Consider the following 26,573-nt stretch of genomic DNA (forward strand, 5'->3'; position numbering starts at 1 on the left):
ACTTCAGAGCATTGTCACATCCGGGTGCTGGGTTATTTGTTGTTGCTTTTAAAATTGTGATAAAATACCCGTAAGATGTACCGTCTCAACCGCTGGAAGCGTATATAGTTCAGTAGTGTTAATAAGTACATTCGCCTTATCGTACAGCCAACCTCCTGTACTTTTTCCATCCTGCGAAACTGAAAACTTAGTACCCATTAAACGGCAATTTCTCCATTTCCCCCGACCCCCAGCCCCTGGCCACCACCCTTCTACTTTCTGTCTCTATACATTTGGCTGCTCTAGGTAACTCATGTAAGTGGAATCATTTAGTATTTGTCTTTTTGCGACTGACTCATTTCGCTTAGTGTAATGTCCTCATCAAGGTTCATGTTGTAGCGTATGCCAGAGTTTTCTTCCTTTTAAGGCTGAATAATATTGCATTGTGTGTATAGACCACATTTGGTTTGTTTATTCACCAGTCTGTGTACACTGGGGTGCTCCCACCTTTTGGCTGTTGTGAATAGTGCTGCTGCAAATGTGGAGGTACAGATATTTCCCTGAGATCCTGCTCTCAATTCTTTTCAGTGTATACCAGGAGGTAGAATGGCTGGGTTATATGGTAATTCCATTTTTAAGTTTTTGAGGCACCAGCGTACTGTTTTATATAGCGGCTGTACTATTGTACATTCCCACCAGCAATGCACAAAGAAAGGCTGCAGTTTTGCCACATCCTCTGTAACAGTTGTTATTTTCCGTGTTTTTCTGTTTTCCTTTATGGTAGCCATCCTAATGGGTGTGTGGAGATAAGTCATTGTGGTTTTGATTAGCATCTGCCTCATGATTAGCATCTTTCCATGTCCTTTTTGGCCATTTGAGTTCTTCTTTGGAGGAAGATCCATTCAAGACCTTTGCCCATTTTTTAATTAAGTTGCTTGGTTTTTGTTGTTGTTGTTGTTGAGCTGTTATTCTTTGGCCACTGGTTTTAAGTAGATGAGGATTTGATGTGGACCTGCTGAGCTCCAGGCAGGCCGGGGCTGTGCCCACATGGCTCACGGCCATCTCCCCAGCCCCAGAACAGAACCCTGCACATGGTTTGTTGGCTGATGAACACATGTGCTTGCTGCACTCAACAGCGAAGGAACACAGAATGGATTTACTCACACATTCATTCTTATGTCAAGAAGGACTTAAGGCTATGGTCACCTCTCTTGGGACCCCATCGTATCTGGGGTAAAAAAAAAAAAAAATGGCAAGTGACCTTCAAAGGGCTTTAAGATGGATAATAAGTCTTGACAGGTGTTATTTCACTGATTCTTGGACCGTGCTTGGTTGGTTGAGTCCAAATCCCATTTTGCCTAATGATGATGGCCTTGATGATGAAACTTTGCATGTGTTTAGTTATTTTATAGCTTCAAAATATGCTACCATCTAATTAGTCTCCTTTGATCCTCCTTTATGAAGAAAGCAAAGAAAGTATCCCAGCTTCACAGGCGGTAGAGAGGAGTCGGAGGCTGGGTCCCTCGTCCTTCTCCTCACCTTCCTGTCTTCTCCTCCGAGATCTCAGTCCTTCCTTGGGTCCGGGTGGGTCTGTGGCTGGGTTATCAGTTCCTGCCCCAGTGCAGGCCCCGAGGCTCCTCACCTGGCTCGCGGGGCTGGCTTCCTGACTGGTGTCCTCACCTCCAAGTGTGTCCACTGTTGCCGGAGAAAACTTTCCAAAACACAGATTTCATCATTTTCCTGTTTAGTTTGAGTTCTTCGATGTTTTCCACATTGCCTTCAGGATAAAGTCCACACCCTTCCACATGGCTCGCAAGGCCATCAGCAACAGCCTCGTCACCTGCCATGACTACCTGCCCCGCCAACCCCGGCACCCCAGCCCCATTCCCTGCATCCTGGCTGAATGCTGCCCGCTCTGCCCGGGTTGCCCCCGACTGCCCGGCCTCTCCCCGAGTTCTGAGGCCGGCCTGACCCGTCACCCCGCACCTCCTGCTCAGCCAGAGTCAGGCTCCACCTGCCCACTCTCTGCGCTCACCTCTGGGGGGCTCCAGCCTGACTGTGGTGTAATCCTTGACTGTTTGTTCTGTCTCCCTGCTGTGCTGCATGCTTTGCAGCCAGGGGCAGGTCTTTTATCTCCCTGTTTCAACAGCTAGCCCAGGGCCTCTCACAGAGTAAGGTCTTTATGCAAAGGCGGAGGGAGAGGAAAAAGGAAAGTCTGTCTGGTTTCAAAGTTCATGTTCTCTCTGTCCTCGCCACCTCCTCCTGCCCGCTCACCACTGCCCCACGCTCCACAGTCTCCCGGTCCAGGGGGGCCGAGGTGAGGGGTGACTCCCAGAGTGACCCAGTCAGATGCACTGTGTTCCCTGGCCACCCTGAAACAAACCACCCCTGGCCTACCTTCTGGTAAACGCATCCCAGCACAGAGATGACTCACGCGTGTGTGACTCAGGGCGAGAGCAGCTCAGCTGGAAAGGCAGCCAGCGTGCCTGGGGGAGGGGTGGTTTGCAGAGCAGCCCAGGCCCAGGCAGGCGTCTGCCAGGCCCCTGCAGCCCTGCCGCCTGCCAACCAGATCGGGGTGCAGGTTCCCCTCTGGCCGTGGAGAAGGAGGCAACAGCAGTAGAGGGTCATGAGATTTCTGTATCTGGGATTCTGTCTAATTTATGACTATAATATTGAATAGTCTTGCAGTACACCACCATTTCTTGCATGCTTTACTATAAAGTCATAGGCACTGGGATAGGCAAATTATCTCATTTATTCCTCACAATAGCCCAACAACAAAAATAATAGCAAATCCCTGTAGCAAAAATAATAGCAAATACTTACTGTGTGCCAGACCCTGTTCTAAGCATTTTGTGTTTATTAATTCATCTAATTTTCACAATAGCCCTATGATACAGGAACTCAGATGAGGAAACTGAGGCACAGAGAGATCACAACGTAGAGGTGCCTCAAAGTCACATAGGAAGTAAAGGACAGAGCTGTGATACAAATTCAGGCAGTCCAGCTTCTGCATCCACACTTTTTTATTTATTTATTTATTTGAGACAAGAGTCTTACTCTGTTGCCCGGGCTAGAGTGCCGTGGCATCAGCCTAGCTCACAGCAACCTCAAACTCCTGGGCTCAAGAGATCCTCCTGCCTCAGCCTCCCGAGAAGCTGGAACTACAGGCATGCGCCACCATGCCCGGCTAGTTTTTTTCTATATATTTTTAGTTGTCCAGCTAATTTATTTCTATTTTTTTTTAGCAGAGATGGGAATCTCAAGCTTCTTGCTCAGGCTGGTCTCGAACTCCTGACCTTGAGCAGTCCTCCGCCTCGGCCTCCCAGAGTGCTAGGATCACAGGCGTGAGCCACCGCGCCCGGCCTGGGTCCACACTCTTAACCCTTAAGCTGTGCCTTCTCATTGACGTGTAACTAGAGTCTCGTTTTACAGGGGAGGAGATTGAGGCCCAGAGAAGTTAGTCACTTATCCGTAGTCGCCCAGTCGGGGAGTGATGGAGCCAGGGATGATGACTGGTTATCTCTGATCCCTGGCCCCTAACCACTGTCAGGGCCCCTAGCCCCGACTTGGGAGACACACTGTCATCATGGTACAGCGGTGCGCTTGCTTCTCCCCAGCCTCCCAGTCGATGCTTCCTGAGGAAGGGGACCAGAGGTTGGACAGAGGATTCTGGGGCCAAAACCTTCCAAGTGTAGCGCTACAGCAGATGTGTGGCATGCCTTGGCATCTTCTGCTCCCCACACCCCGGGACGCTGACGGACTCTGATTGCCTCCTCAGATGGCGAGACCGTGCACTACCACTACGGCCCGAAGGACCTGGTGACAATCTTGTTCTACATCTTCATTGCCATCATCTTGCACGCTGTGGTTCAGGAGTACATACTAGACGTAAGTGACCCGCCCTGATTCTGAAACCCGAAGCTGGGGAGATGCCCTGGGTGGAGGTCCTCCGAGGACCTTGGAGGAAACTGCAGCCCTGAGTCCGTTTGGTCCCCTAGTTTACATCTCCTGTTTGGTCCTGTTGACTGGACTTCCCTCACCACGCTTTAGTTTCTGCCCCCTCTCTCAGCCTTCTCTGAACAGCACATGGGACAGCAGGACTTCTTGCACGAGGAAAAAGCTGTCGGAAATATGACGAGACAGTGTCCTTATGGGTCTGTCACACACAGCATGATTGGGGGCTGTTTTCTTTGCACATAAGCTAAAGATATTCATCTTGCCGCTTTTTAAAAATGCTTGCCTTAAATTAACTTCTATGTGCACACAGTCGGCGTACATTAAATAAACCTAGATTATGGCTGGCTTCAACCTTCCAACGATGTTCAGCCCTTTTGTGGGGACAAAACAGTAGCTTGAAATCTGCCGGGCATGGATATAGTCATACATTAACATAAGGGGCTTTCTCTATTCTTTAGAAAATCAGCAAACGGCTTCATCTCTCCAAGGTCAAACACAGCAAGTTCAATGAATCTGGACAGCTGGTCATGTTTCATCTCAGCTCGGTGATTTGGTGCTTCTACGTGGTGGTGACGGTGAGCAAGCCTGCGGGCAGCTGAGGGGGTCGGGGAGCCCGGGCCGAGAGGCAGGTCTCTCTTGGATTGTGGATAAAATGACTGGGAAGGGCTTAGCAGGTGGGAAAAAAAAGAGAAAGGAGCACATTTCTTAGAACCTTCAGTTTCTTAGAAATTGGAACTATTTTTGTATCCTCATGGTATTGCAGGGAGAGGTCAAATGGTATAGATGCTATTTTATAGCCAGAGAGAGTCGTCTTGTCCAACAGTAAACACTTGTTATAATTATTAGGCGATACTGCAATAACGATGCCCTGTGTCTACATGACACTGTATTGTTTTACAAGTTCTTTCTACAGTCACTATACCATAAGATAAACGTTCAGTTCATTCTGCTACCCATGTTATAAAGAGTTCCAAGCTCAAATTTTGCAGTGTGACCCTGGTCACGGGGTTTTGAGGTAGCAGGGATAGCTTGGACTCGGGGGTCTGGTTCCAGTCCAGCGCACGTTCTGTTTTACTGCCTTGGCCTTCCATAGACAAGGCCAGCCGTGCCCTGTCCACGCATCAGATCCGGTGAGAGTCGCTGCCGCTCCAACAAACGCCTGCAGGACCGGAGCTCTGATTTATCTACCTCCCCTTCCTACACAATAGGACTCTTATGTCAGGCAACCTTTGATACAGCAAAATTCCTTTGTACAAAGGAATGCGGACGGTCCTTTGGGGTTCGCTGTAACAAGACCCTGCCTGTCCTGCTAGGAAGCGTTTAATTAGCACCCACCCCCACCTGGAGCACCTCTTCTGCCGCCTGGTCCCGGGGGAAATCTAGGCCCTGGGCTTGGAGAACTGGGCAACCCCGTGACCTCTGTGAGATTCCCTTCTCGGCCCACTGCAGACCCCTCACCTTCTTCGTCTTCGCTCAGGGACAGTGACGGGTTCTCTCGTCGTGAGGAACTGTCTGTCTCCAGAGCTGAACATCGAGTCTGTATTCCCAGAGCAGGGGTCAGCATGTCCTTTTGGATATCGCTTTTACTCCTGTTATCATTTTATCGCAGAACAGTTTTCCTAAGCAGAACACTAGGAATTTGAAACGAGGGACCTAGACTTCTCTGTCCCCTCAAACAGGGGGACCTCGGTACACCGTCCCTGGGAGGGGGGACTTACACAGTGTGAGTACTTGTCCCCGCCACTGCTTGGGGCGCACACCGCTCTGTACTCCTGGGTTTCCGGCCTCTCTCCCAGCCCCTGATCTCGGGCTCATTCCCACCTCGGGAGCCCTACGCTGCTCTGAGGCAGAATGAATGGTCTCAGGATGCCAGCGACATCTACATGAACTTGCAGGCGAAGCATTGCCTCATCTCTGAATCACTCTTACCCTTTCACCCTCGCCCCCGGACATTCCACCCCAGCTGCGACACATGGCCACCAGATTCGGAGGCCAGGGCCAAGTGACTTAACCCCCCTGTCCAGAGTGGGAAACGCTCACTGCTCCAGTCACTTCTCTGGTCCTTCAAGGACTTGACAGTGATGATGCGAGTTGGCCAGAGCACGTAGACCTTTCTTGGGAAGCGTGCAACAGTCTTTCACTCTGGGGAGAGCCGGTCCCCCACTCGACAGACACACAGGAAACAGGGACCAGGGGACCCCGGGAGGCTCCCGGGACACCAGCTTCCGATCACACCATTTGACTCCTGTCCTCACCCCCTCCAGCTGCACCATTCTGCCTGGGAGGAAAGTGGATGGAAAAAAAGAGAGGGAGTTCTGTAAAAGGAGTAAAAATAGCTGATTTTTTTTTAATCATATTTTTCTGTTATAATGCAAATATTTCATGATTCCTGTTTCTCTCCCCCCCGAAGTCAGTCCGTTCATCAGCGGGGCTGGCAGCTCTACCTCCGAAACACATTGAGCGTCTGCCTGCCACTTTCTGCCCGTGCTATTTCCCCCAGCCCGGTGGCCCTCCACCTGGGGAGATTTTGCTCCCCAGGGGACATTTGGCACTATGCTGCTGTCATCTAGTGTGTAGAGGCTGAGGATGCTACTAAATGTCCTATAATGCACAGGACAAACCCCACATTTGGCACTATGCTGCTATCATCTAGTGTGTAGAGGCTGGGGATGCTACTAAATGTCCTATAATGCACAGGACAAACCCCACAACAAAACACGATCTGGCCCCAGGTGTCCCTAGCACCAAGGCTGAGAAACCCTGACCTGTAGTCCAAGCCACCAGCATCTCTTGCCTGGGCCACGAAGTATCTTTTTTCCCAAAAGGAGGCTGTTTCCACTCTTGCACCCTCCCACCCCAGTCCATTTTCTGCTCAGCCAGATGGAGCTTTTTAAAACATAAATAAAACCACACATTTCCTGGCTTAATAGCCGAAATCATTTTTTTTCCTCCTTGCTCGCTGTCTGGGCCCTGCCAGCCTTGCAATCTCACCTGGCTGGCTGCAGCCCCCGTTCTACCTCTGCTCCTCTCACACTCCTGGCTGTCCCTGCCTCCTGGGCTTTGCACTGGCGGTTCCTCTGCTCAGGAGCTCTGTTCCCTGACACCCTATGGCTGGCCAGTCCCTTCTTGCCATCCAAAGTCTCCACCTACATGTCACCTCCTCAGAGAACGCCCCCATTTGCATTTTCTGCACTGTGCCCGTTACTGGTGTGTTTCCTGTTCGTGTGCACATGCTCCGTGTCTGTCTCTCCCGGGAGACCCCGAGCTGCTTGCTAGCAGGCACCGTGCTCGCTGCTGTAGTCCTAGAACAGTGCCTGGCATGTACTAAATGCTCACTAAATATTTGCTATGAGAATGAATGAATGGACTGCAAATGCATCTTTTCTTCAGCCTCCAACAGTTTTTTAAGTAATGAATTATTTTTATAAACATCATAGAGGATCCTTTTTTTAAAAAGCTAACAGTACAGAGAAGTTAAAAAAAAAAAAGCAGGGCGGGCGCGGTGGCTCACGCCTGTAACCCTAGCACTCTGGGAGGCCGAGGCGGGCGGATTGCTCGAGGTCAGGAGTTCGAAACCAGCCTGAGCAAGAGTGAGACCCCGTCTCTACTATAAATAGAAAGAAATTAACTGGCAAAACTAATATATATAGAAAAAAAACTTAAGCGGGCATGGTGGCACATGCCTGTAGTCCCAGCTACTTGGGAGGCTGAGGCAGGAGGATTGCTTGAGCCCAGGAGTTTAAGGTTGCTGTGAGCTAGGCTGAAGCCACGGCACTCACTCTAGCCTGGGCAACAAAGTGAGACTCTGTCTTAAAAAAGAAAAGAAAAAAAAAAAGCAAACATCTACCCCAGATCCCTCCCACCAGAAATACCAGTTTTATTTTGGTGTTTGGTTCGGATGTCCCCTGTATACACACAGATACAGTGATGGGAGTGTGGCTGGACCAACCAATAGTTTTGTAAGAATGTCAACTTCCAACTTTTAATCTACCTTTGATCTACTATTCACTGTTTAGGGGGGAAAAACTCCACTGGAGACAGCAGGGTGGGTGGGCGTTTGGTCTCCCCTATCTGACTTCCTTGAGATGTCGGACTTCATATTTTGGAACCTAAAATCCACTGCTCAGTGAGAACCCAACAGAGGACCGGTCTTTAATGCTGGTCCCTGTACGAGGACTGGTTTCTACCAACAGACTAGTTGCTTTAGAGCAGATTTTGAGTGCATGGTTGTTTCTGATGGACAGAGGACATAAGGTGTGTCTGAATCTAGGTAGCCGGCCGCTGTGTGGTATCTGAATTCTGCTGGGTTTGTGGCTCTCTTTCTTTGTGCACGAGAAAGGAAGGCTGCTGGGGAAACAGGAGGGATGTTTCCAGCTTGTCCAGGCCTTGCTGAGCTCGTGGGTCGATTTGTAGGATCAGAAGAGAACAAAGGATTTCCAAAGCTCCTCCACACCATCTGCCGAGGCCTGTCGGTGGATGGGATTCAGGGTGGGTTCCAGGTGCTCCCTGGGCCACACCCGGCCCCCTGTGAACTCAGGTGCTTTGCGTGCCCCAGCTCAGGGTGCCCTGACCCCGGTCTGCCCGAAGACAGCTGCCTGGACAGAGGTCTGGAAAAGGCTGTTCTCAGAGTAGTGAGTCACTTTTCCTCTGGCTCCCCCGCTCTCCCCCTCCACCCCCGCCTCCCCCAGTCCCAGGGGACTAGACATTCGCAAGCAGGCAGCATTTTTCTGGGGAGTTTTCTTTGCTTACTGGCTTCCAAGTTCTGACCTCTTTGTCTCCTAAGTAAAGAGGCCAAACCGAGGACTGTTCCTGTTTAAAATCACAGGATTGTCTGGGCTTTCAACGTTTCTCGGTACTGCTTCTCTTGGCCTTTTTTTGGGCAGAAATTCCTCTCCCACCTCAGTCCCAGAAGTACCATTTTTTTTTTTGTGCTAACTACGGTGCTGCTTCCTCCAGGAAGAGACATTCTCGCCTCTCTGACTTCCCTGGAATGAGCAGCCTCGAGCCAGAGATCTGGCGGAGGCAGGCGTGGGAGTGGCAGGGGGAAGGTGTTTGGAGGAGCTCACCGCTACCACCAGAGCCTTCCACCTCTGCACCTCAATCTGTGTGCTGCCAAGGGAGGAGGGCAGCGCTAGTGGGACTAGAGATGAGGCCATACAGGTTTGAAGTTGACACCTTTTCCTTCCAGTCTAAGTTTCCATGACTACGCAGTGTCTGATTGAACCCATCAGTCAGGTCGTCTCGCTGATGGAAGCCCAGGGTTATGGGATTTGGGCTGTGGACTGTACCTATAAAATGCATACTGACATGGCAAAGGTCATTTAGTGACTCTAAGGTGGGTGGATCAGCCCTCACTGGGAAATAAAACTGAAAGATCCGGTAGACAGTGATCTAGACTGCTTCTCACCAAGATGTGTTGGCTTTCTCCTTTTCCTGAGCACTGCAGAACCCCTGCCCTCAACCACAGTGTGGCCGTGTGAGGTTCTCAGCCTTTTCATCAAAGCCACCACTGCAGTCGATTTTCTGCTTTACTGACGCAAGCTGGCCTGAAGTTATTGGACCAGGAGATTGGTGGTCCCGCTCAGATTTCAGCTGTGCTACTGGAAAACCATCTCCTTTCAGGAGATCTTTCCTGTCAATGCCTTCATTTCCCTGTTTCTTAAAATGAAGTCATACTAATCTAACCTCTGCCTTCTCCAAGTGACAAATAGGAACCTTTTCTTCAGAAGAGAGAAATTGCCTAAAGCATTCATCCTTCATTCATTTATTCAACCAACAAATTTTTACTGGACTCTTATAGTGTCAGCTGATCTTGCTTATAGTGGATTGTGTCTTCCCGTGTCTTGTAATCTTGGATTGTAAATTCATCTTTTGCAAGGTTTTATCTATGGGAATCCTATACATCTGGATGAGGGTATATCCCTAGAGTAGGGGTCCTCAAACTTTTTAAACAGGGGGCCAGTTCACTGTCCCTCAGACCATTGGAGGGCCGGACTATAGTTAAAAAAAAAAAAACAACTATGAACATATTCCTATGCACACTGCACATATCTTATTTTGAAGTAAAAAAAACAAACGGGCAAAAACACCCACATGTGGCCCAAGGGCCGTAGTTTGAGGATGCCTGCCCTAGAGTATCACTGGCCCACAACACTACTAATACTAATTTCTTAGCTTGCTCTTTCCTGGACCACACAGGTGGTAGGTAGTTGAACTCCAAGCTCTGGGTGAATATGAGGTTGCTGTTTTTTAGGGTATATGATTTTGTTTTTACCCCAAGCACAGGCTGAGCAGACATCTTCACTCTCCTGTGTTGGTCAGCGAATACATTCTAGTCTACCCCTTCTTCAAGACTGTAGCCTTTCAAGGGTCCTGATTTTATACAAGGTCTTAGGTTCCACCACCCAAGGCATCATCTTCTGTTCCCACGTGGGCCCCGGGAGTAGCACCTTCTGGGCTGCTACTGTGTCACCTTACTGCTCTGGCTTTGGGCTTCTCTCCCTTTGGGCCCCAGGGGGTTTCCCTTTCTTATTGTGAGCAGGCTTTGCATTTAAAACAATATTTGTTGGATTCCATCTAGCATTTCTGGATGTTTTGTGATGGGAGGGTTTTTAGGGTACCTCCGTCACCATGTACAAGGCGTTGCACTAGACACTAGAGATCTAAGGCAGGGAAGGACAAGATGGTGGTGTGAATGCAGTTGCAGAGTAATGGAGGTGACTGGCAATGATGCAGTGTGACAGGTATCAGAGTCCAGGTGCACAGTGAGGCCTTTGAGGCCCTGCGATTCCTTTTATTCATGGTAATGAGAAAAGCCAAACTAAGTCTTTCCCATTTTTGCAGTGGGTGATGATTCTAGAGTCTATTTGCTTATACATCCTGCAAGCATTTTCTGCATGCCAGGCACAGTACTAGACACTGTCAAATAAACTATCACATTCATTTCCAGCAATAACTTTGTGACAATAGGTATTTTTATCCTCATTTTATAGATGAGCCAACTGAAGCGTAGGGAGACTAATTACCGTGCTCAGAGGATGCACCTAGTACGTGTTGGACTCACATTCAGACACAGGTCTTCTGACCCCAGAGCACGGCTCTTCCTACTCCAACATGACTCTACAATAAAGAAACTAGCCAAGCACCAGGGAGTCCCATGCAGAAGGGTCCTTCATTTTCACACTTCCTGTTCCTTTTCTCTTTCTAGCCGTTGGGGGCTGGGTGTGTCCCTGACCCCCGGACTGGTCCCAGGGCCCCTGTGGGTGTCCTGTCCACATCTCTGAGTGGTCTGTCTTCTTCCCCGCCACAGGAAGGATACTTAACGAACCCGAGGAGCCTCTGGGAAGACTACCCGCATGTGTACCTCCCGTGAGTACTCTCATGACTCAGTCCCCAGGGAGGAACGAGCTGGCCCACTGTCTTCCCGTCCCAGAATGTGGCCAGACCACGGTGGGCCAGCTGGCCTGAGGACAGGATCGTTCCCTGAGCCTACTGGGGCAAGGTGTCGTGCATGGCAGGCTGGTCTGGGAGCCACTTTCTCCCAGCATGCTTGACTGGAGAAGCCCCAGATGAGATGTCATCTGTACTGACTCTTGCCACAGAGGTCCCTAAACTGCGTGAGACAGATAGAGAAGCAGAACATCTCCATAAAGTCCTCGGGGCTCTGTACCATCTCAGCAACCCACTTACGTTCACGCACATCCTCCCTCCGGCCAGCCGTGGCCGAGCCCTGTCAGAGGCGGCGTCCCCTGCCTCTCTTGGTGCTGCCAGGATGCCAGGAGGGTGACACCTGGGCCCATCTCCCTCAGGAGGCCACCCTTTGCCTTTCTAAGACCTTTAAGAGCAACAATGGCAAAGGATGCTGAGCTGAGTTAGATGGTGCCCTAGCTACTTAGAGCCATTCATTGCTTCTTAGCATATTTCGTGGCCACCATCTCTGTCAACAGTGCTCTGTAATCAGCTCCTTCTTGGAGGTTGAAGAAGCCCTTCTTGGCACTCTTTTAGCCATTTTTGTGTCTATCCCTGGACTTGCTATGTCCCTTCAGCCGGTCTTGTATGTGGAGCAAGGGCACAGGCCAGGAGGGAAGCCAGGGTCCCCGGGCTCAGGGTGGGTGATTGCTGGGCTCACTCCCTCACTCCTGGCCCAGCTTGTCCCACACGGAGTGGCCTGTGCCTTTCCCTCCTGTGCTCGGCATTTTTCTCTGTCCTGCCCATGTGACCCGCCACCCTGTCTCCAGCTTCCAGGTGAAGTTTTTCTACCTGTGCCAGCTGGCCTACTGGCTGCACGCGCTGCCTGAGCTGTACTTCCAGAAGGTACGGAAGGTGAGTGCTCACTTCTCCTTCCCACTCTGGGAGGCCATTCGTTCGTTTCCACTCCCCTCCTGCTTTTCCCGATGGTTCCTCCCCTCCCTCTCCTCTGGAAGCACCGAGTGGCGGGTTGTGATGGGAACGTGTTGCGGGCTGTTGAGTAAATTGCTCAGTCAGCCCCTGGAGAAGCGCCCCGTCGACCCCGTGAGGGCAGGCCACCAGTGTCAGTCTCTCGCCTGCCGCCTCCGCCAGGCATGTGGCTCTGAGGGGGAAATCTAACTCTCATCTTCTGGATAGAGAAGGGTTTTGCCATCCCTGCCATCTTTAAAAAAACTTCTTTATAGTTTCCCTCTGAATTATTTCCAAAGCCCTCTTCCCCAGTGCCTGTCCCTTCTTTCTCAACCCAATCCTCGCGCTCTGACACCAGCCCCGAAGCTGCTAGAATCCAGGAGTGGACCTGAATGCCCTTGAAATTTTCAGTGGCCCGGTGCACGGTGTGACATGGGACCGTGTGTTGCAGCAGCCCAGCCCTGAGGAGGGTAGGCTGGCTCGGCCTCCTCTCGCACCCCCTGCACGTGTCCCCTCTGTTCCCGCATCTCCGGTTGGAGAAGGAGCAGCTTTACCGTGCGTTTCTCTTGTTTTCAGGAGGAAATCCCCCGCCAGCTCCAGTACATCTGCCTGTACCTGGTGCACATCGCTGGAGCATACCTCTTAAAGTGAGTGCGACCTGGAGCCAGCCAGACTTCCTTGCCCTTTTACGTCCATGCAGTTATCCACACAGGCATTTGCTTGGCAGGCATTTACTGGGCACCCCACGTGTGCCGAGTACCGTGCTAAGACTTGGGAAAACGGAGATGGATAATGGACGATTCCTTTACCTTCAGTGGTTCATTCTCAGCCTAGGTGGGCGAGACAGTTACAGACCTAAGAAAGGACAGTTTAGTGGGGTAGGCAGGTGTCTGTCACCTGCTATGGGAACCCAGAAGGGTGACTTCTTTAACCCGAGAAGACTTCCGATGGATGTTGGCCTTTGAATTGCGGCTTTGGGGGTTGCAGGTATCCCCAGGCTGGCTCCTGCCTTGAGGTGTCCAGTGGCATGTGCCACTAGAGCTTGTGACTCTGGAATTCCCTTCCCTTTGGTTTATAACGAAATGGAGAGTAAGTTGCTTCTCGGTGGTTCTAGAAGTGGAAAGAGTTGCTGTAGTGTTTGGCCTTGAGAGTCTCTTAGGAAAAGAAGCATCTTGATGCATGAGCTATGCCATTGATAACTTGGACTTTTCCTGAGCCTTATCCATGTGGTGCAGGGGAACACCTTGTACTTCACTTTCTCTCGCCTGGCATTTTGAGCACTTGCTATATATAGCTTTTTGCTAAAGTGCCTGGAGATCCGGTGGCGCTTGTCTCCTAGGTTCTCCCAGCAGGCGTCCCGGGAGAGCGACTGACTCGGATTAATAGAGGCAGGGAGGGAGGGAGTGCTCAGCTCTGTTCTCTGTCTCTGGAGGCTCGTAGCAGCTTCAGTCCTACATGGGTCTCTGAGGGTCGAAGGCTGCGTCGTGGTGCCAGCTCTGCCCTTGAGTGGGGTGCTCATGTGTCACGTGCAGGGGAGAGTGTACAAGTAGGAACACGTCATAGTTCTATATTCCAAGCTCAGAAGACTTGCCATGAGCACTTTTCTGTGCTTGGTCCCAACCTAGGTGGTGCTAAGCGCTGCCAAGAGCCTAAGCCAGGTTCACTATGGGAGTAGGCAGGGGGCACCTGACCCAGACAGGACAGGTAAAAGGCCAGTGGGTCATACTAGGAAAATTCCGAAGGGAGTGACAGCTAAACTGCATCCTAAAGGGCGACACAGGGCCAGCCAGGGAAAGTGGGAGGGGAAAGCAGAGCCCAGGCACAGGGGACAGCCTGAGCCCAGGTGCAGGGGCACCTGCGTGGCATCTTGGGGGGAGTGTAAGGCCAGTCTTTTCCCCCCAGCCTCAGCCGCCTGGGCCTGATCTTGCTGTTGCTGCAGTACTCGACTGAGTTCCTCTTCCACATGGCTCGACTCTTCTACTTCGCAGATGAAAACAACGAGAAGCTGTAAGTGGGGCTGCAGGAAGCTGGCCTGCCCTGGCCTGGGCAGCGGCCTCCCCAGAGGCCTGGAGGTCGGAGGGTCCCTCCCTGGGTGCACACTGCCCGCTCACCTGCAGGCGGTGCCCTATTTTTTTTTTTTCCTGGAGCATATTATTCTAGCTGTCTCATCCCTCATGCACTCTCCAATGCCACCCTCGAATCCTCTTCCCATTTGGGGTCCCTTCTGAAGTGGGTGAAGGTTCCTCCAAGGGCCCTAAAGGCTGACTTTCTCTCCTGCCATTGAGCAGATTCAACGCCTGGGCTGCCGTGTTTGGGGTCACCCGCCTCTTCATCCTCACCCTCGCCGTGCTGGCCATCGGCTTCGGACTGGCTCGCATGGAGAACCAGGCCTTTGACCCCGAGAAAGGGAACTTCAACACTTTGCCTTGCCGGTGAGTTGATGGGCAGAAGCCCGAGGTGGTTGGTCAGGGCTCCCCGAGCCCTGCCCGGAGCCCCCTGAACTTGGCGCGACTCCCGAAGAAGGTCAGGAGGTGGCGGGCGTCTGAGCCTCCCGCATGTTGATGTTTGGCTGGAAATCTCTGGGCACGAGGCCCGAGGAGAGAAGAGGTACCAGCCTTCTTCCTTCAAGGCCATCTTCACTTCTGGCCCCGGTGTGCTCAGACTGCAGTCCGGGGCTCGTGCCAAGTGCAAATTCCTTTACATTCATCAGTGCTTTGTGGTGTCACCAAGGTGTCACGTCCAGTGCCTCAGTTGATTGTTACAGCCACACGTGGGCTCTTTAAAACCATGTTCCCAGAGCCCTCCCTCCGGGTGAGGAAGATAGTGAGGAAGCCATGATGATTCTTTAAGGCCCACAGGCCCGGGAGGGTGACTTGTCTGGGGTGGTTCTGCTTTTAAGGGACAAGCTAGGTGAGAAGCCACTCTCCGGGAATTATTCCAGCTACACCGTGCTGCAGTTCATTTGAATTCCACCAGTATCTGTGGGGCTCGCCTCAGCTTTGCTCTGTGCTGTGGACACAGAGGAGACACACACAAAGGACCCCTCCCTCAGCACGGGAGTAGCGTGGCGAGGAGCCGGACGCACGCCTGTCGCCATTTCCTTCGTGTCTCCCTGGCCCGTCTCGTCCCCACACCTGAAGTGTGCTAGAGCTAGAGACTGGCCGAAGCTCACGCTCTTCTTCCTGGCGATGGTGGTGGGGAGGCCCAAGATGATGGGCCACACAGCAGCAGGGTCCCGGGCCCTGGTCCCCCAAGGCCATGAGCCCATCCTCAAGCCCACCTCCCTGCCCCCACCCGCAGGCTGTGCGTGCTGCTGCTGGTGTGTGCCGCCCAGGCCTGGCTCATGTGGCGCTTCATCCACTCCCAGCTGCGGCACTGGCGGGAATACTGGAACGAGCAGAGCGCCAAGCGGAGAGTCCCAGCTGCCCCCAGACTACCAGCCAGGCCCGTCAAGAGGGAATGTGGTGAGTGCCAGGGCCCTTGGCAGAGAGCAGAGCCAGGCGAGGTCTGTCTGGGACGGGCGGGGAGGAGCCAGGCTCCTCTCCTCCTCGGATGCTCCCCAGACCAGTCCTGCGGGCTCCTCCTCCCCAGCTCCTTCCCGGGCCTGGGGCTCCTGGCTCTCTGACTGGCACGTGGCTGGGTGTGGGCCAGGGACAGATGGTGGGCGGGACTGGCCCTGACTCGGCTGGGAGCCCTGGCCACTGCGGGGCAGGGCAGTGGCTGGGTGGGGAGCTCTGGCGGGAAACATGTCCTCAGGGTGGCTTCTGGACCCCGGCCAAGTTCTGCTGCTGCTGCTGCTGGCGCCCGTTCTCCGTGCTGCACAGCCGCTCTGTCCTCACCTGCCCTTTGCTCCGTATCCCAGCCTGCCCCTGCCTCCCAGCCTGCTGGCTCCTCCTCTGCCTTCAGGAGTGACTCACGGTGCCGCAGGGCTAGGTGGGCAGCAGCCTGGGACACCCACTTCTCCTCTGGCCCCTGCACACACCTGCCCCCTCCAAGTGCCCAGGCACTGCCAGCCCTGCGCTGTCGGTCCCGCCTGCCGGTCCTGTCTGCACCAGGCTCTGTTCTTTGACTCACCTGCCTTCCTGCAGGCAGCCACCTGCTTGGCAAGGGCTCATGTGTGTCTGAATCAGACACGTGCGCCACTGGGTGTGACGAGGAGTCGGGCCTGGCTGGCGGGGGAGGTGCAGGGCATGAGGCTGCAGCCGCACGCACCTCTTCGGCTTTGAGAAAGCACGCGGAGGTATTTTTAACAACAATGGAAAGAGAGCACAATTTTTCTGCCAGATGGGTGTCAGGCATCTGAGTGAGGCCTTGTCCCCGTAGCCTCGTGTACCCTGTTGCTTCTGTTGCCACCGTTCCTGGGAGTTACTGAAATGGGCTGGTGCCCTGCAGGGGCCCGAGAGGAACTGGGGGTACTGGCGGCTGTGAGTGAGCTGAGTGGGCGTGCAGCCCCAGCCTCGGGCCCGGGCGGGCAGGCCCCTCCCTGCTTCTCAGTTTTCCTGTGTGCCGCCCCCAGGCCCCTCCTGCTGAAGGACAGAGCCCGAGCCCCTCAAACAAGGCCACCTGTCCAGGACACTGGGGAAAGCAGGAACTGACCGGGAGCTGCCTGCTGGCCTTCCTGTGCTGTGGGAGCTGTGGCCCAGTGTCCCCCCGGCTTGTCCCCGAGCAGAGGCAGGGCTGCCTGCCCGCCCACCTCCCCGCTGCTGCCGCCGTTGCATGGGAACGCCACATGTGTTTGTCTCTCTCCACCTCCCAGGTTACCACGAAAATGGAGTGGTGAAGGCAGAGAATGGAACCTCCCCACGGACTAAGAAACTCAAGTCTCCTTAAGGCCAAAGTGCTGAGAACAGGAATCCTCCTGGTGGGGGTGCAGCAGGGGACAAGGAGCCCCGGCCCCTCCCTGCCTCCGCCCTCCTGCTCCTGGTGCTCGTCTCAATGGCAGAGGCCCGTCTCTCAGTGAGGGGTTTCTTCTTCTTGCTTCCTGGCTGTCTCTTCTTCGTCCGTACGCCATTCTCAATAAAGCCAAAACTCTTTCTCTTTCCCTCCCTCGGGCCACCTCGAGTCCTCAGCCCTGCCCTGAGCTGGGCCTCCTAGAAGCCCGGGTTCTCAAGGCCGTCTGTCTCTTTGCCTCTTCTTTCTCTTCCTTCATGGCTGCTGCTTTCTCTTTCACTTTCTCGTTTCACCCGGTCGTGCAATTTTTCCGTGTCTGATTTTTACGGCGGGAGGGAGCTGAGATTGCAGTCCTGTCCGTCAGGCCCCGGGACCTGTCCGTCTGGAAGCCTCGTGCCAAGGAGCCTCCAGCTGGGGCCCAGTGGCAGGTGCCTCGGTGTCCCCTTGTGGAGGGGCAGGAAGAGGAGAGCACCCTGCCGTCCCGGATCGTCGTCTCCTTGGTGCTGATTAGCCGGCGAGATCCGAGATGCCAGTTCCGCCCGTCGCCAGGCGCGGCAGCCGCCGCTGGCTGCAGACGCCAAGGCATTTGGCCTTGGGACCTGACAACTCGACTGGATCCAGAAGGACGGCGTTGACTCCGTTGGGTCTCGTGACTTGCCACGGCCGGGCAGGGACCGGCAACCAGCCCTGCTGGCTGCTGCTCTGTTGGGGGGAAGCGCCGAAGGAGGACAGGTCTGCCCGCCGTGGGGAGCGAGAGCAAAGCGCGTGAGCAGCAGCTCTTCTAGAAAAGGTCATGGCGGCAGAAAGGACGACGGGGAAGTCCACCGAGGCCTTTCTTCAGCTGCCCCAGCTGTAGTTGCTTTCTCAGCCGTTCACCAGCATGCAAAACCAAACCAAACGGCGGCGGTGCGCAGGCCTGCCAGAGAGACAGCGCTGGGCCTGAGCTCCGAACCGGCCGCCCCGTCTGGGGCCAAGCTCGCTGCCTTGGCCCCGCCGTCTCTAGCTGCGGAAACACTAAGCCCCAAGGGCTCCAGCCCCGTGACAGCCCCCGGTATCAATCACGGGGGCGGTCGCCTGGGCTATTCTCACTCTGGCCTCACCAGCTGAGTGTTCTTTGGAATCGTTTTTGTCATTTGCTGGTGTTTGTCGAGCGCACCTCTAGCATCTTGGAAGGCGCGAAGCCAGGACTGACTCCGGGTCACTCTGCTAGCTAGATGATAGGAGTCTTTTTGCCCCCCTCCCAAACACATCTTTTCCCCTCCTTTCCCCCTGAAGACAAGGCCTCCGAGTCCTTATGGTGCCTTGAAAGGACTTGCAGAAGGGGGGTAGACTTTAAAAGGTCCTGGTTAAGAACCTCGGAACTCTGAGCTGAGGCGAAGGGGAGCCGTTCTTGGCGGGCACGGGAATGCTAGTGTCATTGGTGTACCCGTCCTCTTTCTGGCGTCCAGTAGAAACCAAACCTTGGATTTTTATCCAAAAAGGGAGGAAATGAATCTTTTCATCAAAGCAACTCCCTCTTACGTCATAGATAAATTTTTTAACTTTCCAGCAACTGAGGGATTTGTTTCCTAAGACCATTGCAGACCATCTCTCTGTCCAAGGTAAGGTTGCAGAAGTGGGAAGAAATACCCTGGGCCTCTTTTGATTTCCCTTAGGGAGTGGGACAGTGTTTGCGAACATGCGCGTTTCTCCCATCCCTCCCTCTCCTTCTCTGACAGTTCTCTAGGCGGCAGGGCAGAACTTTGGGGAAAGGGGTAGCTCGTAGCTTGGTATCAACACAGCAGAGCAGATCAGGAACCAAACCACTCGGCCATTTCAGTCACACAGCCCTGACACAGGCTGACGTTGAGATCGTACTCCCTCCCCTGCCTGGGATCTGCTAATGGAAGGAATGTTCAGCCAACAGCCTACTAAGCCCACCTTGCTCCCCCGTTAGCCTGGGTCCCCTCTCGGCTGTGTCATTGGCTGGGCCTCACCTGCTTCCTGCCGGAGGCCTCTCCCTCTCCCAGGCACGTACCGTGTGCTCGCCATGTGCCGGGCGCGGGGCAGGTGGTGAGCAAAGCCGCTGACGTCTTGCCCTCAAGCAGCCTCGGTTCTCGTGTGTAGGTTTTCGTGGCTGTGTCCCAGGACACCTCTATGGGTGCCATAGACGACCTGGCTTCGTGTTCCTAAGTCTGCAGGCTTCCAGTGCTGCCAGTATATTGTGCCTTGGGTGTGATCCCACCAAGCCAGTGTCTGGGGCGGGCTTAGGCCGGCTCTGCTTCTCAGTGGACCAGGGTGTGTTCAGGGTTTGTCCTATGTAAAAAAACGAAACAGAACAACAACAAAAAAAACCCTGAGACCATGAGTAAGGCTGGCATCTCACTAGCCTGGGCTTCAGGGACATTCTGTGTGGGGTTAAGTGGTAGATAGGGCTCCTTTGTCACCTCCCGACCAGCCTCTCGGGCACATTTGTCTCACAGCAGAGCCAGGTCTTTGGCAGGTTGACGCGAACCACGTTGCCAGAGCTGAAGCAGGTCCACGTCAGCCTGTGAGCCTGTTGGGCCCGCTTGTTCTAATTTAGGTGACTTTGGCTACTTTCTTCTGTTTCATGCATGAGCGCCTGTCCCCAAAGTGCCAGGCCACTTACGAAGGCCCTTGCCATACTCTTCCGAGTCTGAGAGGCCGGCTCAGCACCGTTCGCCAAGCGCAGGAGAAGAGATGTAACCTACCTCAGCACCTGCGGCCTCGAGACATCCCCGGCCGGCCGGCGCGTGTGGGGAGGCCACAGGTGGCAGTGGCAGGACAGGGAGGCTGCCCTGCCGGACGGGGGAGTCCCGTGCCGCCGGGCCCCCTCCTCCGAGCTTCAGTGCTGGGAAAGCTATTTTTACCTTCCAGGCTCTGCCAGCCGCACTATTAATAGGTTTCATGTGTTCCTCTTGAAGGCAGGGGATGGTTCTGGGCGAAAGGGGAGCGGGCCGAGCCAGGAGGGGAGTTGCCGCCGCTCCCCGTGTGAGTCACTTCTCACCTGGCGCGGGCCGGGGCCACCGGACCTATGCGGCTGCTGAGAACCTTGTCTGTTCTTGTCCCTAGGCTGGACTTCCCAACATCCGAGAAGCCAACATAGGCGTCTGTGCTATGGTCCCCTCACAGGTGCTTGTCATGACTAGCATCCCAGGCACCTTAAACACCTCTGCTGCCTGGGACAGGTGTGTGCTTCTGCGCTTGCTTCTGGGACCTCCTTCCTCAATACCCCCTTTGACCTTTTTTTTTTTTTTCCGAAGCAGTGAATTAAGAGGCAGGGTCAGAGAGCGCGTCCCCTCCCGACGTAACAGCTGTGTTCCCCGGTGGCTTTAGTCAGAAGCGGCTTGGGGGAGGCCTGGGTTTGGGCTTCCTTCATGTGCTTCGGCCTCCACAGTCTGGGTTTCCTGGGCCTGGTGTGAGAGGAAGTGGGGGAGTCTGGACATAGCTGGGCCTCCGTGTCCCAGGTGAACGGGCTTCCTTCCTTGATCCTCTGAGGCTCTGTTCTCGGTCACCGGGGAGAGTGCTGAGAGCCTGGGAGTCTGGACGACAGACCGCCCTGCCGTTCTTCCTCCCGCCTGCGGCCTTCTGCGTGCAGCCTTGTGGCAGGAGAGGGCTGCGGGGGTTACTGGAGCATTAGGACATTGTCGATGACTTGGAGGCCTGAATGCAGTCCCAATCCCTCTCTGGCCCGCGGTTGTCCCCGTGAGGGAGACTTTACCGGCTTCTCCCTCCTTGCCCTACCCCTGGCACCTCCCCAAGGGCTGAGAAAGGCCGCTCCTCCCCAGGGAGGGCTGCCTCACTCCCGTGCGGAGGTGCCCGGATTAAGCAGAGCTGTGAAGAAGAAAAGCATTCGGATTTGCAGGCTCCCTGCGGCCTTTTGCTCCACAGAGTTTTTGTCCTGAGCAGATCCTTTGTGTGTGCGTGCACGTGTGTGTATAGTAAGTGCCTTACTCTGCCGTGTGGTCTTCGCTTGTGCTTCGCGGCCAGCCCCCAGCCGCCAGGGCTCTAGAGCTGTTTGTCATATGCAGCTGAGGACACCACACCTCAGTACGGTTACATATAAAAGGGACGCGGATCGTGACAGTTTTGCCTCATTCGTTTCTGACACCCTCCCCTTCCCGTTGCATTAGGGTCTGGAGTGTTCTCAGTGTTGTTCCCGGTTTCTCCCTCGTGTGTCAGTTCTCTTGTGGCCTGCTGGTGGCTGTAGGAGCCGGTGAGGTGGCCCAACCGCAGACACCTGTGCCTCGTTCCTATTAGGGAAGCTCAGAGACTTCCAGAACCACCACCCCCCTGACACCCCATCTCACCCTTGTGCCTCTGGCCCCACACGGCAAACCCTGCTCTTCCAGTCCCCCTCCATCCCAGATCGAATACATAACCATGACCCTCTTCCGATCTGTTCTGCTTCCCATTCAACCCAAAGTTTCTACGATAAAGGTGTTTACTTTTACTTCCCAGTCTTGAGTGTTAACTCGTAGCTGACGCATTCGACAGGTGGTCTAGTCTGGCTGTTGCAGACCTGTGTGAGCTCCTGATTCAGTGTTACCTTGTGTTAGTAGCAGCAACCCTCTGCCCCTGCCCCTTTGCCTGCCTGCCTTTTCCTCACTCTACCGGGTTGTGCAATAACTCTCCCAGCCGGTGGTCTCTTCCACAGGCCTTTCTGTCCCTGACAGTTTTCCCTGCGAGTGGGGGAGAGATGGGACCCACGGGAGGGGTAGTCGTCATCCCTTTACAGAAGAAATGTCAGCCACTTTGCTTTTGTTGCTGTCATTCTCGTGGCCCTGGGTGGGTTTCTGTGGCACTCTTGTAGAACATGTAGCATCATCTTAGAAGTCCATGTATTTCTTTTTTTTTTTTTTAATTCTATTGAAGAGGAAAAACCCATCCTTATGATGGGGCATAAGTCAGTGTGCAGGAGTAAGATCTGTAGTGATGCCCATGACATCACTGTCACTCTGCCTGAAAGCATTCCAGAGCTGCTTGTTCACGTGGAGAGGAAGGAGATTTTTTTTTTTTTCCTGAGAATCAGCCACAGGTGGATAGCCCTGTTCACCTGATAGGACCTGGCTGTGATAGAAGCACCGTTTCCTTGAGTGTGTATGTGATGAGACTGTAAACCTCATATTTCAGTTCCTCTGTTTAATAAACATCTGAAGGGTGAGCTGAGGCTGCTGGTGCCCTGAGCAACTCATAATGCAAATGTGGACAGATTGTCTCTGTGTTTTTCTACTTTAGCCTGTTCATGTTATGGACCAAATTACAACAAGGAACTCAAGGAAAATTTGTACCTGCCATATTTATGCTTTCATGTAAAAGGGTTGAGGGGGGGGGAGGGATGTCTTTTTACTTTGGGAGAACTTTTTTTCACAAATCATTTTTCCACTGTTTTCTGTCTGGTTTTAAAAACAAACTGCAATTTTGTATGGATTTTTTAAATGTACATTTTGAAACAAATGATCAAATATTTTCTGAAATAACTGAATAAAAGGCATAGAATTATCAGAATAATTGTCTCTGATGTAATTCCTTGACAAGCTTTTATACAGTAGTGCTTTTTAATCGGGATGCTTATGTTTGGTTCCACTTGAAAAATGAGTTTGCATCAGTTCTGTGTCTAATATTTTTCATAGTCATTTCTTACAGATCTTGAGATAGAAATGTGGTGATGTGGATTAGGGAATTGGAATTAAAGGTGGAGGGTCAGTTACATCAAGTGCTGGATAGTCATATGCAATGTTTTTATTTGACTCTGTAACAGTAAAGTGGGAAAAGGGGTTTTCTTAGCGTGAAGTTTGTGGTTAGGAAGCTCCAGAAAGAAGCGCATCCTCCTCGATGCCTGCTCCACCGTGGAGTCATTTGGCTTGGAGGAGATGGGGTTAGTTTGTGTGTAAAGCCACCAAATGCGTTGTTGACCGTAACACATCTAAATATTATAACGATGGCAGGCAGTGGGGATTGCTGGTGTCACTTAGATGGCCTGCTTGCCCATAGCTGTCTGCTGCATTTCCGGAACCATATTTGGAGAGAGCTCAAGAGATGAGTGCAGTTACAGGTGACAGTTAACCAACGACACTCACAGGGTGTGGGAATTAAAGAGGGAACATTTACTTGCGGTGAAGGTGAGTGGTACTAACGGAGGGAAGGTTTTGGTGCACACTTGGGTAGGTGACCCGGAGCAGCGAATCTTTCCGAGCCTGTTTGCTTATCTGCGACACATAGGGGTTTTATTTTTGTTTTGCAGGGCATGGTGGTGGTAAAACTTAGAGATATTGAATGTTAAGTTCATATACAGCCCTCAATAAATTGATCTTATTTGTTTAATGAACCTGATCATACTCATGTGCCAGCAGGATATTCAAGAGTCACTTACCCAAGTGACCCTTGATTCTCTGGAAACATTTAGAGAAGTCTGTGTCTGTTGGTCCCAAATACCTCAATGCGGATAGATCATGGGTTTGACACACCTTAAAGGTATTTTCAAGGCCCCCTGGTGGTGCAGACAGGGTACAGGCCCAGGGCTCTGAGTAGTGGCTCAGGCAACAGCCAGTCTTCACCCACAAGGCAGATTTTACTAGCCCTGGAGCCATAAGTCACCCTGAAGAGCCTTAGACAAGTCCTTCAGTTAGATCTGATAGCTGCAGCTACCAGTGCGTCTCCACTGCAAACACTAATAGGTAATGCTAATTCATTCTCTCTCTAACTCCCTGGTGGCCAATTTGAAGTGACGGTCATTTCTGCCTACTACAGTATTGCTTGCTGCAGGCTAAGCTGTCTTCCACCACCTGAGTCCCGGACTCCAGATGTCTGCCAGCTGTGACTATAGCATAAGCAGTTAGTGGCATCTAATGGCTACACTGCCAGTTAGGATGTTAGTAGGGAAAGTGACCTGCTCTGACTTGCTCTGGTTCCTACACTTGCTGCCATGTATTACATATAAACTCTCAGGTGAGTGGTGAGTGCACGGATACCACATAGATGACCTGCTGGCTTTGGTCTTTCATGAAGTTGCTTTTATACCTGGTGATGGTGCTGTCAGCTCTCATTTTCTCAATCTTGGGTAAAATTGAAAGGGATGCATGGTGAGGGGCAGGCAGCAAGCCTAAGGAACAGGTGTGAATAGAGCCAAACTCATTCAAGAGAGCTCTCTCTGAGACACTGCTAACAATTACAGTGGGGCTGACTTTTTAATACTGGTCCCCATTATAGTCAATAGAAAGATATCTATATTTAGTCTTGTGGAAAAGACATAGGAAAATAAAAGATCAGTGGTCAGAACCGAAGTTAAAAGGGCTATGAGCACTTGGCTTTCAAAGGGTGGGTAAGAGTATATTAAATGAGACTTTCCTAATTCTCCGTTTGGGCTGAGGACAAAAATTGGCAAGTATCTCTACATGCTGCCGATTGCTGCAGATTTGTGAAAGATCTGTGGAGGAGGGTCCCGAAGCCACTCTTCCATGGGAGGCAGGGGTGACGAAGAAAATATTGGTGAGTGTGGATTTCTTGAAAGGGGCAGTCAGAGTGCCGTGGCTCTGCAAGGTAAGTGAGGGGGTGCTATAACAGACTTGGACTTGACACGTGGCTCCCAGAGTTTGGACAGCACAAGACTTGGGATGCCTAGTTCTCAGCTAAAGTGAGTCTCAAGGAAAGGGATTGAGCTGCCTAACTGCATGGCCCAGAGAGCTATGTGGGTGAGAACACTGGGCACGTCGACTGCACACCCTGGAAGGGTGTGTGGACCTGAAAGGGCCCCCATCCAAGAGGACCTCCTGAGAGGGTTAGAAGGAACTTGAGGGGTGGGGCACACTATTAGAGGTGGGGCAGTCAGGAGGAGACTGGACCATCCACATTTAAGAATGGTACACTGGGTTCCCTGTGGAAAAGTGTTTTTCTAAACACTCACAAAAAAAAGAGTGCTTTAAGGGAGAGAAAAAGGCAGCTTTTGGGCATATATCACTCAGAGAGCCCCACCCAGATTATGACATTACCGGCTACAGAAATAAGACTTTGCCTTTTTCTCTGGCTTCTACCCATTAACCTTTCCCAGAGCCTACAAGGGCTAGAGACAGCGACGTGGCCGAATAGGGACAAAGGGAGCAGAAGACAAAAGGAAAGAGGAAACAGCCCACTATATCTGCCCTAACACACACACTTCACTACAGGCTTCTAAGCCTGGGGCAGGCAGGAGAGAGTTTAGTAATTTTTAGACTGAAATAAACTTAAACACAAGACACTCTTGGCCAGGCATGGCGGCTCACACCTGTAATCCACTTTGGCGCTTTGGGAGGCCAAGGTAGGAGGACAGCTTGAGGCCAGGAGTTCAAGACTAGCCTGGGCAACATAGCAAGACTCCATTTCTAAAATAGTGGCACGTACCTGTAGTTCTAGTTACTCAGGAAGCTGAGGCAGGAGGATCACTTGAGCCTAGGAGTTCAAGGCTGCAGTGAGCTATGATTGCCCCACTGCACCCCAGCCTGAGCAGCAGAGTGGGACCCTGTCTCTAAAAAAATAATTAAATAGCATAAATACAGATGGTCCCCAACTTCCAGTGGTTGAGCTTAATGATTTTTCTACTTTGCAATGGGTTTATCAGGGTATCGAATACATTTTTGACTTGTGATATTTTTGACCTACGATGGGTTTATCAGGATGTGACCCTGTTGTGAGTCAAGGAGCATCTGGACTTGAAAATGAGACTTTAAAAAAATGGTTATGAATGGGAGTAAAATAAAACATAGGTTCTTACAATAATAGCCTAGAGCAGAAAAGGGGTCAACATAATACATTTATAACCCTTTTAATAAGCTGGAGGTAGCTTAGCTCATTAGGGAAGGGGAAGCCAAGGGAAGTTCCCCAGCAGTTCTGAGAGGGCCCAGGCATGCTGGATCCCTTATCACTCTTTCCTCATTCATGCCACCTTTTGGGTGGCAGGGAGGAATTTGAGATAGCATTTTTATTTATATTTTTATTTTTTTGAGACAGAGTCTCAGTCTCTTGCCCAGGCTAGAGTGCCGTGGCGTCAGCCTAGCTAACAGCAACCTCAAACTCCTGGGCTCAAGCAATCCTTCTGCCTCAGCCTCCTGAGTAGCTGGGACTATAGGCATGCGCCACCATGCCCGGCTAGATTTTTCTATATATATTTTTAGTTGGCCAATTAATTTCTTCTATTTTTAGTAGAGATGGGGGTCTTGCTCTTACTCAGGTTGGTCTCGAACTCCTGACCTTGAGGGATCTGCCCACCTCAGCCTCCCAGAGTGCTAGGATTACAGGCGTGAGCCACTGCGCCTGGCAGAGATAGCATTTTTAAAGATGAACTTGGTGGCTGACTTCAACCAAAGAGCAGCCTTGGTTCTAAAAAGCCAGTCATA

At 52.4% G+C, this 26,573-nt stretch overlaps 1 protein-coding gene across 1 annotated transcript in view; it reads left to right on the plus strand.

Moving 5' to 3' along the window:
- Positions 1-22,716, plus strand: part of TRAM2 (translocation associated membrane protein 2) — an 81,686-nt gene extending 58,970 nt beyond the window's left edge. Inside the window, exons 3-11 of the mRNA XM_012760852.3 lie at positions 3,761-3,870; positions 4,398-4,514; positions 11,249-11,307; positions 12,177-12,261; positions 12,892-12,962; positions 14,218-14,322; positions 14,604-14,747; positions 15,616-15,779; positions 17,072-22,716. Coding sequence (XP_012616306.2) covers positions 3,761-3,870; positions 4,398-4,514; positions 11,249-11,307; positions 12,177-12,261; positions 12,892-12,962; positions 14,218-14,322; positions 14,604-14,747; positions 15,616-15,779; positions 17,072-17,145 — 929 coding nt within the window. The 3' untranslated portion in view covers positions 17,146-22,716. The remainder of the gene's footprint in view (positions 1-3,760; positions 3,871-4,397; positions 4,515-11,248; positions 11,308-12,176; positions 12,262-12,891; positions 12,963-14,217; positions 14,323-14,603; positions 14,748-15,615; positions 15,780-17,071) is intronic.
- Positions 22,717-26,573: the final 3,857 nt, after the last annotated feature.

This window comes from Microcebus murinus, chromosome 5, assembly GCF_040939455.1.
Source record: "Microcebus murinus isolate Inina chromosome 5, M.murinus_Inina_mat1.0, whole genome shotgun sequence".
Taxonomy (NCBI): Eukaryota; Metazoa; Chordata; class Mammalia; order Primates; family Cheirogaleidae; genus Microcebus; species Microcebus murinus.